At 39.7% G+C, this 15,167-nt stretch overlaps 2 protein-coding genes across 2 annotated transcripts; one reads left to right on the top strand and one right to left on the bottom strand.

Annotated features, from left to right (window-relative positions):
* Positions 1-2,380: 2,380 nt before the first annotated feature.
* On the top strand, positions 2,381-9,069 carry lsm14b (LSM family member 14B). Its single transcript, XM_017488122.3, has 9 exons — positions 2,381-2,620; positions 3,848-4,011; positions 4,092-4,227; positions 5,181-5,360; positions 6,942-7,016; positions 7,268-7,435; positions 7,526-7,670; positions 8,141-8,312; positions 8,542-9,069. Exons 1-8 carry the CDS (start codon positions 2,434-2,436, stop codon positions 8,304-8,306), a joined length of 1,221 nt encoding a protein of 406 aa, XP_017343611.1. The 5' UTR covers positions 2,381-2,433; the 3' UTR covers positions 8,307-8,312; positions 8,542-9,069.
* Positions 8,835-13,506, bottom strand: LOC108276447 (proteasome 20S subunit alpha 7). The gene is made up of 7 exons (XM_017488123.3): positions 13,306-13,506; positions 11,839-11,965; positions 11,476-11,600; positions 11,273-11,395; positions 9,814-9,933; positions 9,318-9,380; positions 8,835-9,234 (listed from the first exon to the last, which is right to left on the bottom strand). The coding sequence occupies exons 1-7, from the start codon at positions 13,399-13,401 to the stop codon at positions 9,133-9,135; spliced, it is 756 nt and encodes a 251-aa protein (XP_017343612.1). The 5' UTR covers positions 13,402-13,506; the 3' UTR covers positions 8,835-9,132.
* Between the last annotated feature and the right edge of the window lie 1,661 nt (positions 13,507-15,167).

The following is a 15,167-nucleotide window of genomic DNA, read 5'->3' as shown; positions in this document are numbered from 1 at the left end:
ATTGAGAGGGGATGTAATTCCAAGTGCACATCTAAAGGTCTACAGAATCATTTAAAAATAATTCTCTAAGGAATTCCATCCATCCATCCATCCATCTATCCATCCATTTTCCATACCGCTTATCCTACACAGGGTCGCGGGGGAGCCTGGAGATTATCCCTAGGGAATCACTAAGCATTTTACAATTAAAAGGTAATGTTTAAGTCTAATAAAGCTCTTCAGCGCTCAAGGTTTCTTCCTCATGTCGCCTCAGGGAGTTTTTCCTCGCCACCGTCGCCTCCGGCTCACTCAATAGGGATAAATTCATACATTTAAAATCTATATCCTGAATGTATATGTTTCTGTAAAGCTGCTTTGGGACAATGCCCGTTGTTAAAAGCGCTCTACAAATCAAATTGAATTGAATTGAATTGGAAATTCTCCACTTCCCCCTTTTTTTGTTCCATGATTCTGTGATGTGACAAGTTCCCAAGAAAAAAATATTTAAAGATGGATATTGCCCAAAGATTTTCACTCTCTCTGCTCAGCCCATTTACACTGATGGCATTTGGTAGAAACCTTTATCCAGAGCGACTTACATTTATCTCATTTATACAACTGAGCATTTGAAGATTAAGGGCCTTGCTCAAAGGGCCTTGCTCAAAGGCCCAACAGTGGAATATTGGCAGTGCTGGGATTTTAACTTACGGGCAGGGTCGGGGGTTTGATTCCCGCCCAGGTCCTGTGTGTGCGGAGTTTGCATGTTCTCCCCGTGCTGCGGGGGTTTCCTCCGGGAACTCCGGTTTCCTCCCCCAGTCCAAAGACATGCATGGTAGGCTGATTGGCGTGTCTAAAGTGTCCGTAGTGTATGAATGGGTGTGTGAGTGTGTATGTGATTGTGCCCTGTGATGGATTGACACCCCGTCCAGGGTGTACCCCGCCTTGTGCCTGATGCTCCCTGGGATAGACTCCAGGTTTCCCCGTGATGCTGAAAAGGATAAGTGGTATAGAATGGATGGATGGATGGATGGATATCTCGTGAAAAATCTGTTGCAGTGGTTGATAAAAAGTTACTTGTTCTGGGACTGGTTTGTGAAAATGCACAGAGAAGGAGAGAGGATTGAGCAAGCTCAGAGAAACCTTTAACATGTTAAAATCCCACTGTGGTGTTGGGGGCTTTGACTCTCTCCATTATTCAGTGTTTTAGAGCCTACAAGTTTAAAATAAAAATGGTCAGGAGCTTCAGCACACTTCATACTGGATCATTTTCATCGCTTTGACTATCAGTTATGAGTGGGTCAATTTAATGTTCTGGTGGGTTTGTTTGTTTGTTTTGAGAGAACTCTTTAACATTTAATAATGAATGTAATTCGCCTAATTTAAACGGTTTGCACATTCTGCACAAGACATTTAAATGGCTCTAATTATTATTATTATTTTTTTAAATCTCTCTTCGAATGAAGATGTTTTGAAAGGATCGGTTTTGCTTGTTACTCAACATATTTTGTTTGTTTTATATTTCCCCACTTTAACAATCCATCATTTATGGTTGTATCACAACGCTTTTTTTTCTTTCTTTTTGTTTTTGGATTTCTCAGGACCTCACAGCCAGGCTTGCCTCCAGGGAAACAAGCACGTCCTATATGTCACAGGTTCTCAACCCTGATCTTAGAGTACTACTAAATCATTTGATCGTACATGCGACAGGTTTCCAACCCCCGTCCAGGAGAACTCCCTGTCCTGCACATTTTGGTATTTAGCAGGGAAAACAATTGAATGTGTTAGACATGGGGTTCTCCAGGACATTAGGAACCTGTAGTCTGTTTCCATCATCTAGTGATCTTTTACCTAAAGAGCACATTACATAGAAAAAGAAAATAGTGGTATTAATAATAATGTATGTCTGGGAATCCCAGACCGCCTGGGTCGTATATCTGCCTGCTCCATGTCTGCAGCCTCCCCATATAGCAGAACTGTACTCGGACTGCATAACATCCTTTCTGCCAGTAGAGGGCGCTCTACTGAAGCTTCAAGTAGCAAACATCAAAATAAAAAGAATTTTTTATATAGAGAGAGAGAGAGAAAAAGAGAGAGAGAGAGAGAGAGAGAGAGAGAGAGAGAGAGAGAAAGAGAGAGAGAGCTTTAAATGCGAAACATATATGATTTAATATGTGATAAAAATGTAAATTATTCAGTAAATGCACAGGTTATATCTATCTATCTATCTATCTATCTATCTATATATCTATATCTATATCTATATATGTATATATATGTATGTATATATATATATGTATGTATGTATATATATTTGGTGATGACAATGCGGCACAGGTGTGCAGGTGCGAACGAGGGGGCGTGGCTTCACCGCCAGGTCCGTGCCTTATAAATATGGCTGCACGGTTCGGCTAGCCTCTCCATGCTTTTTGTGGATATAGAACGTGGTGAGGGTGTATGCTTAATAGTACTTGGCGTGTTTACAAACGGTTTGTCTCTTTGAACGTTTCCCAGGTGCTGAACATGAGCACGGGCACGCCGTACATCGGCAGTAAAATCAGCCTCATCTCCAAGGCTCAGATCCGCTATGAGGGAATTTTATACACTATCGACACAGACAACTCCACTGTGGCTCTGGCTAAAGGTAGGACTCCTTCCATGTGGGTTAAAAAAAAAAACAGTGTGTTAACTTTAATTAAAGAAGACACCTGCGCGTGCGTGTCTCTCGTGTACCTTAATCCTAGCTTTATCTGATGAATTGCTTTGATATTATATTATCATATATTGTATATACACTTTTATTTATTTATTTTAATATGGCCAAGGCCTGTGAGTCTTTGCAGCAGAAAATGAATCGTATAGAAATTGTTTTAGCTTTCACTTTAGTTAACAATATGATTACTGACCATGGCAACGTGTAAACTAGTCTCTCAGCTCACGTGACTAATTATTAGTTGGTTAATTATCTGCATCAGGTGTGCTTGCAGGACTAAAATTAGGAAACATTGCTTTAATAAAGCCCCAAATGTACTCTAGTCTTATTTATTCTTAGTTTCTCCTGAACTAAATTCCACATCTGTGGATTTATTTATTTATTTATTTGTTTATTTATTTTTTGGGGATTGTATAAATTCACCAGTTTCCCAGTGGCTTAACTTGGTCCTGTATATAACTGTGCCATGCACATTCACTGTGGATTTTAGCAGTACACCCTAGTGAAAGTTTGGACTGGTCAGTTATTTGTATTTATTTTTGTCTTGTAATGTTTGCTAAACTTCACATTTTTCTTTTTTTTTTACTTTTTGTTTTAATTTTTTTTTTAAAGAATAAAACGTTAAGTAAAATGGTGTGCAACTGGATGATGATGACGACGACGACTGGACACTTCAACTGGGGTTTCAATTTGGTCCAGAACTCCTGATTGTTTCAGTCCCAAAATGCTTCATTAACCTTGTATGGTGCTTGCATTTAAAAGGGGAGGGGGGGGGCGGGGATTATACAGGCAGACTTTCTTGCTAATTGGCTAAAATTACTTTTCTTGATTAAATGGAAAGGGATTTTCATGCAACTTAATTGACCTTCCTTTTTCTTTCTTTTTTTTTTAAGAATAAATAAAAGAACTGATCCTGTGGGAGTCTTGGCCTGAATAGCATTAACTGATCCAATGACGGTTATTTTGGTTTGTCCTAAAAAGTCAAGGCTTCATCAATATTATCTTGCCATCGCTATACTGTAACTTTAGATCCTGTACAGCCCTATTTTGGGCCTCGGATATAACATTTTAAGCGCGTTCTTTAGACTTTGTAAAACATCGTTGCTGTTTTGTCTTGAACTAATGCGTCTAAAGAGCATTGTGTTCTGGATTGATCAGTGAGGTCCTTTGGCACGGAGGGACGCCCTACGGACCGACCCGTACCGCCACGGGATGAGGTATTTGATTACATCATCTTCAGAGGAAGTGACATCAAAGACATTACTGTTTGTGAGCCACCGAAACTACACCACGGTCTTCCTCAGGATCCTGCGATTGTTCAGGTACGACTCATTCACAACTTCCTTCCTTTATAGCTTGCGTGAGCCTTTCCTTGATTAGCCTTCTCTTCCTTGTCTTTCAGTCGTCTGTAGGCAGTTCGTCTTTAACGTATGGCCATCAGGGAGGTTACAGTCCCTACAGGAGCATGATGCCACCTTATAACCCACTCGCTGCTAGCTCTCTGCTCAATCAGCAGTACGCTGCTGCACTCAGCCTGGGTGAGGAAATGATCAGAACTTTATTCATGTCGGAGCGGTCGTGTGCATTTCTTTATAATGTACGCCGGCGTTCCTGTTTTTCCACAAAATGGGTACTGTGCGATCAATACTACAGGGTATGCAGGCAAACACCAGAAGAGAAATCGATGACCAAGACAACACTGATTATTTTCCTTTATTTAAGTCTCTTGTAGCACAGCAATTCACCAAAGCTAGCAATTTATTTAAAGAATGAAGTGTCGTGTATTTTTATGCTTTTATAGTTGCATTTTTTTATCCATTTGTAGTTTCTTTCGCCTGTTGAATGTGCACGAAACAAGTTTGTTCCTATTAGTTTTAGCAGCTATAAATTCTCCCCCCCCTTCTTGAAGTTAATGTTGCTAAAAATGTAGTGCCATGTTATTTAGAAACTGCAAAGTGTAAACTCCTGTCCTAAAAAGACTTGATTAGTTTTCCTCTGATGGTTACAAAGCTCTGACACTGGAGACTCCTTCACCATAACAATTAGATGAACAAAAACTCACCATTCATGTGGTGCATCTGCCATTCAAGACGGTAACTAATATCGTCTTGAGATGAGCATGTGATACAAACCTGTGCAGATGTTCTATTGTCAGAGCTGCTGTTACAGAAGACGACTCTGCTCTAGCTGACCAATCAGAATCAAGAATTTAACAGCACTGTTATTTTGTTGAACATGTTGCATATATACATTTGTTATAATGCTTGTGGATCTAGTGCACAATTAAGGTAGTCTTCAGACATTAATGATGGTACCAGAGTTTGGGATCATGCACCATGTTGACAATATCCTGGAGAACCCCATGTCCAACACATTTGGGTGTTTTCCCTGCAAAATACCAAAATGTCCAGGACGGGGAGTTCTCGAGGACGAGGGTTGGAAACCTGTCGCATGTATGATCAAGTTGTCATTCTTTGACGTGTTTCCCCAGGAGCCGGACTGCATGGACCTCTGAGAAGGGGTCCCATGGTCGAGCAGGCTGTCCAGACGGTGCCTGCTGAAAAACCAGCTCTGAAAAAAGGCCCGGTATCACAGCAGCCGGGCCGCGAGAGCGTCCGGGTACAGCAAGGCCGAGGAAGTCCTCAAACGCAGAGGAGCGCCACTTCTGGGAGTAAGAGCGCAGTTGAAAAATCGGCACTAACTTCCAGTCCGGAAGAACTTCAGAATCTGGAACTTGACTTGGAGATAATGATGAGTCTCTTGGTCATGTTACAGCATAGTGAATTTTTTTTCTGTATATCCCAGCATGTTAGGAAGTTGGGGTCAGAGTGCAGGGTCAGCCATGATACAGCGCCCCCTGGAGCAGAGAGGGTTAAGAACCTTGCTCAAGGGCCCAACAGTGGCAGCTTGGCAGTGCTGTGCCTTGAACCCCCGACCTTCCGATCAGTAACCCAGAGCTTTAACCGGCAAACCACTACTCTCCATGGAAGAGATCTGCTTCCAGTTAGAACCTCGGTTATACCCCAGATCGTACTGTTTGTTTTAGGGAACGTGTGGTGTTCGCTTAGCTCGATGGTCCAGTGCAAAAGTTTGCATCTCCATAGATTTTGGGTGTGTGACAAGCATGTAACATCTCAATCTGAAAATCATCTCTGGTGTTTTGTAGTGACCTCATCAGTCTCTGGTTGTAGCAGGTCTTCAGAGTACGGTCTTCATTTATCCGAGGGTAGATTTAATCTGCCAGTGGTTTTTATCCTCATCTCTGGTTACCGCATCCTTAACCTGTGGTTGGTTTTCATGGCTGGCAATTAAAAATTTCAGACACTTAACATCTCATAAGTCCATCTTGCATCAGATGTGTGTGCATTCCCAGTTTGGTGTGAACATGGCTGCACTGCATCTTCCAAACAGCTTCTGTGGTAACCACTGACTCTCTTTGAGCTCACTTTACTCCAGAAGCCACGACGCACGTTTTTCCCTGTTTGCCATGTGTTTTCAATTTACGCCGGACGGGATATTGGGCATGTGTGTCGGTGTAGGCACAGCGTGAATCAATTATTTCTAGCATTTTGTTAGTAATTATAACATGCATCTGTCTGTACCGTCAAGGCTTAATTGAAGCCTTAGAGCTGTCTAGCGTGCACGTTAGTCATTCTCCTGAATACCTGCAGGCGTCAGTTTCTATTTGATGTGTCACTGCAAATCTAGTCTTAAATTCCATTCGATTTTAAGTTTATATTGACAATACCTGTAGACCACCTGTGGAGGATATCGGCGAATAAGGCTGTGAGGAGACTTGTCGATGATTGATTAAACCAAACTTGTCCAGAATTTCCCTGTTGGAAGATGGCGGTCAATTTCCAGTTATCAGGTGCTAAAAAACATTAAGTATGATCAAGCACGTAATGAAGGTTTTTAGTCCTCGAAGATATTGTCACTTTTTAATGAAAGAAGCTCCTCAGATGAGTGAACGTTTTACATTTGATGGACACCCTTATCCAGAGTGACATTACATTTATCTGAGCAGTTGGGGGTGAAGGGCCTTGCTCAAGGGTCCTACAGTGGCAGCTTGGCATTGGTTGACGGTTTTGATTCTAGTACAAGTAAAGCATTGTATTACTAGCTGTTCAATCTCGCACTCTTTGCCTATACACATGTATTAATACATGTCTATGTACAGGTTTATGTTGGTTCCGCCAACATATCTGGAATTTGTGTGACTGGGGGTTTTGTTTGTTTATTTTTGGGGTAGTTTCTCAGCAAGGAGACGTACAAGCACAGAATCAAGCTAATGATGAGAACAGACCACCGCAGAGAAGGAGACAAGGTATTTTCCAAATTATCAAAAGCTTGAAAAGGCTATGAACTTTGGGGTTTATTATAAAGGGAATATGGATTGTGTCAAAACCAACAAAATTGCTTTCTGGTAATACTTTTTGAAACATTAAACTGTTTTTAAGCTTTATTGTTTGACAAGAACAAGGTGTATGTTTTTGGGGGGGATTTTTATTTTTTTTTAATGGATTTGTTTGGTTTTGACTGCTGGGTATTCCCTGCTGTTTGACTGTTTCCCTGCAGGCAATCGCCGAGCCCGGAATCGCAACCGAGGTCAGATTATCGTCGCGAACAGCAAGCCCACTACCCTTCAGTTTGATTCGGACTTTGATTTTGAAACGGCTAACGCGCAGTTCAACAAGGACGAGCTCCTCAAGGAGGTTCAAGGCGACTCAAAAGGCGAAGTCAAAGGTTAACGACGCGGGCGGCTGTTTTTACTAGATGTTTTCGGCTTGGTTACTCTGCTGTTGTCGACTCTTTTTCTCGTGTACGTTCCTGCAGATAAAGAGGAGAAGGAGAAATCAGACTCTGGAGTGGAGACTCAGAACAGCGAGGGAGCCGGGGACGAGGAGCCGCTCGGCCCAAAGTGCTTCTACAACAAGGCTAAAAGCTTCTTTGACAATGTCTCTTCTGAACTCAAGTCAAGGTATTTCAAACTATTGCTTCGGGACTGCATATTAATTCCGACAGTATTCAGGTCACGGTTCTTTGTATGCCGGGTTTAATAATCGTTATCATTGCAAACCGGCTGGCTTGTTCTTCGAGCACACCTGAGAAATGGATTAGTCCAGCTTGATTTTGTTTGAGAACTGTTTGATCCCATTTCGCCTGGAGACGTGACCTCGTGATCAGCGAGTCAACTATGATCGCTTTTACTCAAAATGGGTATTTGGAAGTCTTCCAAAATGTCTCTGCAGGAAATATGCTGTAAGAGTTACTGGAATGCACATGTTATTAATAGCTACTGATGCTGGCATGGCATTATAAAAAAAACAATAACTAATGATGTGAATGTTCTGGAAGATGGGGGGGTAGATAGGGTGATGTCCTGAAGTCACATTGTGGTGGGCAGTTCTCACGAGTTTCAAATAATTCCGGCGCGAACCCTCGTTTCAGACGTACGACATGGGCGGAGGAGCGCAAGCTGAACGTGGAGACGTTCGGAGTTCCTGGTCGTTTCTTAAGAGGCCGTGGGTTTCGTGGTGGGTTCAGAGGGAGGAGAGGAAGAGGGATGAATCAGCGTGCCTCTGCTCAACCAGCTGTTGGGAGCGGTAGAGTGTGATCACGGGTAAGCTTGAGAAAATGCACCCAATTGATTTAAAGGAGTAGTTTCTTAAATTCTTGAATTTCATGCTGATCCTAAAAACCTTTTTATTTAAATAAAGGTGTTTATTAGAAACACCCCAGTGTGTTAAAGGAAAATCAAATTTCAGTGATGTAGTTACCCCAATCTTCGATTACTTTTTTGGTGTATTCCTTACTTTGTTCTGTAACTTGTTTTGTTTCCCCTCTTGCAGATCTAGATTTCTTCACGTAGCCACCAAGTTCTTTTGTAAATACAAAATTTCTCCTCCCTTTTTTTTTTTTTTTTTATTTTCTTTAATACCTCATAATTTCAGTTGGGGTCCTGCACTTTAACTCTAACTGTTATTAAATGAACAGATTTTTTTTTTTTTATTATTTGCTTGTCCAAAGGCATATTTTGTTTTCTTCTTGCCATTACTGCTTTATCACTAGTGAATGTGTTTATATTTAAAAGAAAACAAACTGATTGCACAAACTGAAATGCACATTAACTTGATGGTCAACGTTTGACTAAGAAAAGCACTTTTATTTATGCTTTATGATGGAAATAATATTTGAATGTAGATTTTTGATTATCGGTGTCAGCCTTTGGCATTTGTTCCCCAGACATTGATTTAAGAGGCTTTTGTTTCCTTTTTTATTTTATTTTTTTGTTTTTGCATGTGGATTAAATGGGGACTTTGTACCAAAAAAAAAGAGAACCATTGTTAATAAAATGGAAAATGGCTGATGAACCTCAACCATTTAGTGCATTTAATTCATTGTTGCCTAAAACTTGTATTGCTGATGGGATCCCAGCTTGTTCAGGATGTTGTGCTGGTTGCGGCTTTCTTTTTCTTCTCCGCTTCCTCCTTTTCTTTCTCCAGTGCCGATACGATCTTCTCCACCTCTTCAGGGTCCAAAATCTAGCGCACAAAAATGCCAAGTTAGGAAAAATGATCTTGTGCGATTGGAGGATTTGTTGCATTCGTAGCTGCCTGTAACGAACCTTCATGGCTTCGCCACGCTTCATTGTGGCCAGTTCGATGTTTTTTCCGCCGGATTGCACCACCTGAAAATGGCAGATGTTTAAAATAATTAAAACTTGAGCATGGTTCACCAATACCACAATATTCCATTACTTATTCAAAAATTATTTTTTTTTTCCCTCTTTAATCTAAAACATGCATCTGCCATGTTTATGTTCAATAACCTGCTACCCTGGTGAATAGAATCATAAGATACTATAAAAACTACCATAATGTATACTTATTTCTACTTGTATATTGATGTGAAAACTTCCCCCTCCTTCCCACCCAGCAGAATTGGCAAATGTGTTTATTCCCACATGATGTAAATTAATATTAATTCACAAATGGTAATTGGGTTAATGATATTTAAATAAACCCAATTAAAATGATACTCAGTACAGTTGAGATGCCTTCTTGGTCCGTAACCCGCGCAATACTGCAAGTGTAATTTGATACTCAGTAGTTCAACGGTACCTCGAGAAGAGCCCTGACTGCCAGTTTTAGGACTAATTCGTCGGTGTCCATGTCCTCCTCTTTGTAGTTCTTCTCCAGGAATTCGCGGACAGATTTCGCCGATCTCCCGATGGCGTTCGCCTGCGCGTGATCATGCGGCATGTTGCGGTGAAGGTCAAAAATACTCTTTACAAAAAGTTTTAGATCTTAGTCATGTTTAGAGGCAGTTCGTACAGTTGAGGTGTGATTAACGGGCCAGCCTCAAAATTACTGCTGTACTTGAGGTGGAACAAATTAAACACCATTTATAGTGGTGTTGCTGAATTCTCGGTTCGGATCGGTCAGGAGTTTCCTTTTAGTCACAGCTCTGACGGTACTGCAGCTGCAAATCGCGTTAGTGTTAATGCACTCGTTTTAATGTTATGGTTACTATAGTAACGGATAATTCACAGGGACTAGTAGCATGGATGCTCATTTCCTGTAATCGTTGATGTAAAGTTTTAGTGTTCTTGGAGGGAGTCTCCAGTGCATTTTAAGGGTCGGAGGTAAAGCTGTTATGTGAAATTTTTTTTCCGACGTGTTCAGGACAGGAGTTTATACGTTTCAGTTTCTCTGTAACATGATGAGCTGTGTGCATTTATTTATTTTTATCCCCCCCCCTTTAACTTTTAGAGAAAACAGTCCAAAATCGCTTACACGTCCTGTCCTCAACGGTCTCTGCTGTTCTGGTGTAGCCCAATCGAAAAAGGTCATGTTGGGCATAAATGTTAACATTGACGTAAATGGCGAAATTAAGAAATTCTCTGACTCGGTGTTCTGCTAAAGCTTGCAGCGTCACATTACGTGCATTTGATGTCATTTGCCATGGACTGGGAAACTGCTTATAATTCCTGTTTAGTAAAAACGGTTCGAGTTCCATTGGTGATGCTACTCTCTGAAAATTCAGTCTGCTGATAGAACGGTGGTTTTATAACTGCTGTAACAAGTGTTGAGAACTAACTTGTGGAATGTATGGAAAACAACATTTAAATGGATAAAGAACGTCATTAAGAAGATTAATTGTTGGCAGGTTGCTGTGGGGTTAGAGGAGAAAACATGTCCAGATGTGCTGCTATTGGAAAATAAGCAACTTTGGTGTGTTAACAGTAAATCCACTTCATTACAGCATCCGGTCGTTGATTATTTTCCTATAACCGCACTCGGCCGAGTGCTTTATTCCTTGAGTGCAAGTTATTCAGTGAGGGCAACGTGTTAAGTCCAGTTTAAACAGTATTTTAAGCATACTGAGACTTCAGTAGCTTCTCAGGTCAAAATGTACAAATAAATAAAACTTTCTGACTTGCACCTACTTTAAAAATAGGCACAGTTGTAGTTTGTGATGTAATTTTTTTTTTTTTTTTAAATAATTACATTCTTCACTTTCCTTAAAATGTACATTATAGATATTATAGAGGAGGGGGGGGGGGGTCAACATCCTTACCTTCCAAGCATGGTAGGTTCCAGAAGGGTCGGTCTGATACAGATTGGGCGTACCATCGAAATCAAAGCCCATGATGAGGGAGGAAATGCCAAAGGGCCTTCGTCCGTTACTCTGCGTGTAACGCTGCACAAAATACGCACGTAGATGAAGTGAAATGGATGTACTAGTTTTGAGTGATTTCTAGGTAATGGCCGAAGTGTTACCTGTTTCATGTTGGAGATGTAGCGGGTGATGTACTCCACGGTGGCGGGATCCTCTACGGTCAGTCTGTGGCTTTGACACTCCACTCGAGCTCTGTTAATCACAATCCTGGCGTCTGCGGTCAGGCCTGTAGTTCAGAGGAACCAGGAAAAATATGTAGGGTATGAATTTTTTTTTTTTTTTATATAATTTTTTTTTTTTTTTTTTTTTTTTATATAATGTTTTTAAGAATGTAAATAATACCCATTTATTTTAAAGGTTAGATTTAGCTTATTTTCAGTGCTAATTAACCACAAGCATTTTTGCGTGAACTTTGAGTTTGTGGCTTTTTTTTTTTTTTTCTTTTTTCTTTTCAGTTTGCTTACCAGCAAATGCCATGAAGACATTGTCATCCAGCGCACAGATTTTTCTCACGGTCCTCTCATCCTGAAGCATGGCCGCTGATTTCTTCTCGACCCCGAGCACGACGATGTTTTTGCCTCTCACCCCCACCTGCAAGTTCAAAGTCTTTATAAGCACACACGCATAGACGCAGGAGGCAGGGGACAATGAAATTCCAAAAAAAAATAAATAAATAAAAAGAATAAAAAGTCTCTTTTTTGTATGGTGTCAAAGTTCTGTAATTAAATATAGAGCCTAAATATAGTGTTTAGGCTCCATATGTTCTGTAGTAGCCTAACAATAGTGTTTAGGTTCTGTCATAGCCTAAAAATTGTGTTTAGGTTCTGTCATAGCCTAAAAATTGTGTTTAGGCTCTATAGGTTCTGTCATAGCCTACATATCATGTTTAGGCTCTATAGGTTCTGTAATAGCCTAACTATAGAGCCTAAAAATTGTGTTTAGGTTCTGTAATAGCCTACATATCATGTTTAGGCTCTATAGGTTCTGTAATAGCCTAAATATAGAGCCTAAACATAGTGTTTTCACAAATTTAATCTCACGAATTAGTCTAATTCAACCTAAACACAATATGTAGTTAGTTATACCACAACGTTGACCTAAATGAATGAAGATGGTAATAATACATTATATACTTCATGATAGCATTAATTAATTTAATGGACAATAAATGAATATCAGTTGCCTTACTCTTTGTGCCATATTAAAAGCGCATTTATTTTTATATATATATACACGCACACAAACATGTGTGTGTGTATTTTTATATATATATATATATATATATATGGACTGTTTCACTTTATATATTCTCCTAACAGTTCCTGGACACTATTATATGTATTTTCATTATATGTATCATGAAATAAATATATTTTTTAAATTAATATTTATGCCTACACATCATCTAAACTCATTCAGTGCATGTGGTTGGTTAATTAGGCTTTAACTATAATAAATAAACTTAGATAGATAGAACTTTTGTCTATATATCACAGACTTCACATTAGAACCCAAAGCTTTAGGGGAACCATCACGCTAAAGAATCATTTCTCCTCCCTTTATTTGGAATAGTTTCTGTTTTTTCAAAGGTGTATTAATGAATGACGTCTTGATTAGGTAGTTTTCGTGTTCGTTTTAGTCTTGATATGTCAGACCAGGTAGAGGCACATGTCATGTCAGTGCAGTCTGTTCTAGTCTGATCTTGATCTGGACAACACACTGAAAGATGACTTGACAAAAATATCTGATATCAAGCTTTCTGTACAGTGTAGCCTACTGACTGTAAGTTCCAATGCCCTGATGAAGACCTTATAGACACTATAGAGAGCCTCGTATTATTATAGTACTGTTGATTTTGCCACTAGGTCTGTAATTCGAGGTTCATTTCTCTCCTTTGTCCGTGGTTTTGTCTCATTGTGTGCTGTACTCACTGCAGTTGAACCCTTCTTCACCGCCTCCTGAGCATATTCCACCTGAAACAGGTGTCCGTCCGGAGAAAACACAGTGATGGCCCTGTCGTAGCTCATTCTTTCTTTATACACAGGCTTAAATCTCGTCTTGATTTATTTACACCAGTTCGTCGATGCTTTGCGCTTCTGCTGTTAAAAGTAAAAGTGAAAGTAAGCTTATTGAAAGGTGGGACAGATTTGACAGCGCCTCCGTGCGACTCTGAGGCGTAATTGCACTTATAGTTTATTTATTTATTTATTTTTGTATTCGTCATGCTGCACTGGGATTGGTCAATGGCTGCGAATGTAGCTTCCTTATTGGCCCAGGACAGACATTCAACTGTGTCGTCATCTTGAAGGTGTCCAACTTTTGACTTCAGATAAAACTTCCGTCAAAACCGACAATTTCGCTACATTTGGATATAAGAAACAAGAAATCACGTTCATGCGTCAAGCACTGATTTTGTTTTAATGGTTTTGTTAAATAATATATTAAACAACTAATAAACAACAGCATTCTAACAACAACAATAATGATGATGATGGTGATAATAATAATAAGATATTATAATAATAGTAAGTGTTAATTATTATTATTATTCCATCCATCCATCCATCCATTTTCTATAGCGCTTATCCTACAGGCTTGTAGGGAACCTGGAGCCTATCTCAGGGAGAATCGGGCACAAGGCGGGGTACACCCTGGACGGGGTGCCAATCCATCTCAGGGCGCAATCACACACATTCACACACTATGGGCACTTTGGACATGCCACTCAGCCTACCATGCATGTCTTTGGACTGGGGGAAAAAACTGGAGTACCCGGAGGAAACCTTCACAGCACGGGGAGAACATGCAACCTCCGCACACACAGGGCAGCGGCGGGAATCGAACCCCCGACCCTGGAGATGTGAGGCGAACGTGCTAACCACTATTATTATTATAATTATTATAATTATTGTAATTATTATAATTATAATAATTATTATTATTGTTGTTATTATTATTATTATTATTTATTTTTTATTAAGTTGATTTCTCTCCCTCTCTCTCCATCTCTGTTCCTGCATCCCCCTTCAACATTTTAAAAGTCAACTAAATCTCATCTCTTCTGCTTTGCATTTGCTCACACCCAGTGTTTCTTCCCAATCTTAATGTGCCCCTTATTATTGTTTAATCTGCTAAGTTACAGCATAGTTTTATGTGAGGGTTTCCCCCCTTTTATTCTCATTCCCCTCTGTTTACCTTTATTATTGTTATATCCTAAATTCAAATTTTAAATATGTTTAACTTACTACTATGACTTTTTTTTCTTGTAACTGTACACTGTCCTTAGGTTCCATGAAAAGAGCTCATAAATATGATGATGATGATGATGATTATTATTATTATTATTATTATTATTAGTAGTAGTAGTAGTAGTAGTAGTAGTATTTGAACTTTTTAACCTAATTTTCCTAGATTTTATTGTAATATTTTAATAATAAATACAGTCATCATTATTTTTCTACTTGTAATAAATTGGTATTACGAGTATGATTATCATTATTTAAACTTTTTAACCTAATTTACTGTCATCATTATTTCTTACTTGTAATAACGTGGTATTATTATTAGAAGTAGTAGAAGTAGTGGTAGTAGTAGTAGTATTTTTTATTATTATTAGTAGCGTCAGAGCCTTCAAGAGCGCGCGGACCATCACTGTCCAATCACAGCGGAGCAGGTTCGCCGTGGGCGTGGCTACGCCTGAGCTCTATCGGAGAAAACACGAGCTGCCATTGTTTACGTGATGCTGCAGCGCACAAGGCGTGTTACGTACAGAACTGTGCGTAGTGACGTTGGT

Source organism: Ictalurus punctatus, chromosome 15, assembly GCF_001660625.3.
Source record: "Ictalurus punctatus breed USDA103 chromosome 15, Coco_2.0, whole genome shotgun sequence".
Lineage (NCBI taxonomy): Eukaryota > Metazoa > Chordata > Actinopteri > Siluriformes > Ictaluridae > Ictalurus > Ictalurus punctatus.
The sequence above is the reverse complement of the archived record's forward strand: the minus strand, read 5'-3'. Positions and strand labels throughout refer to the sequence as shown.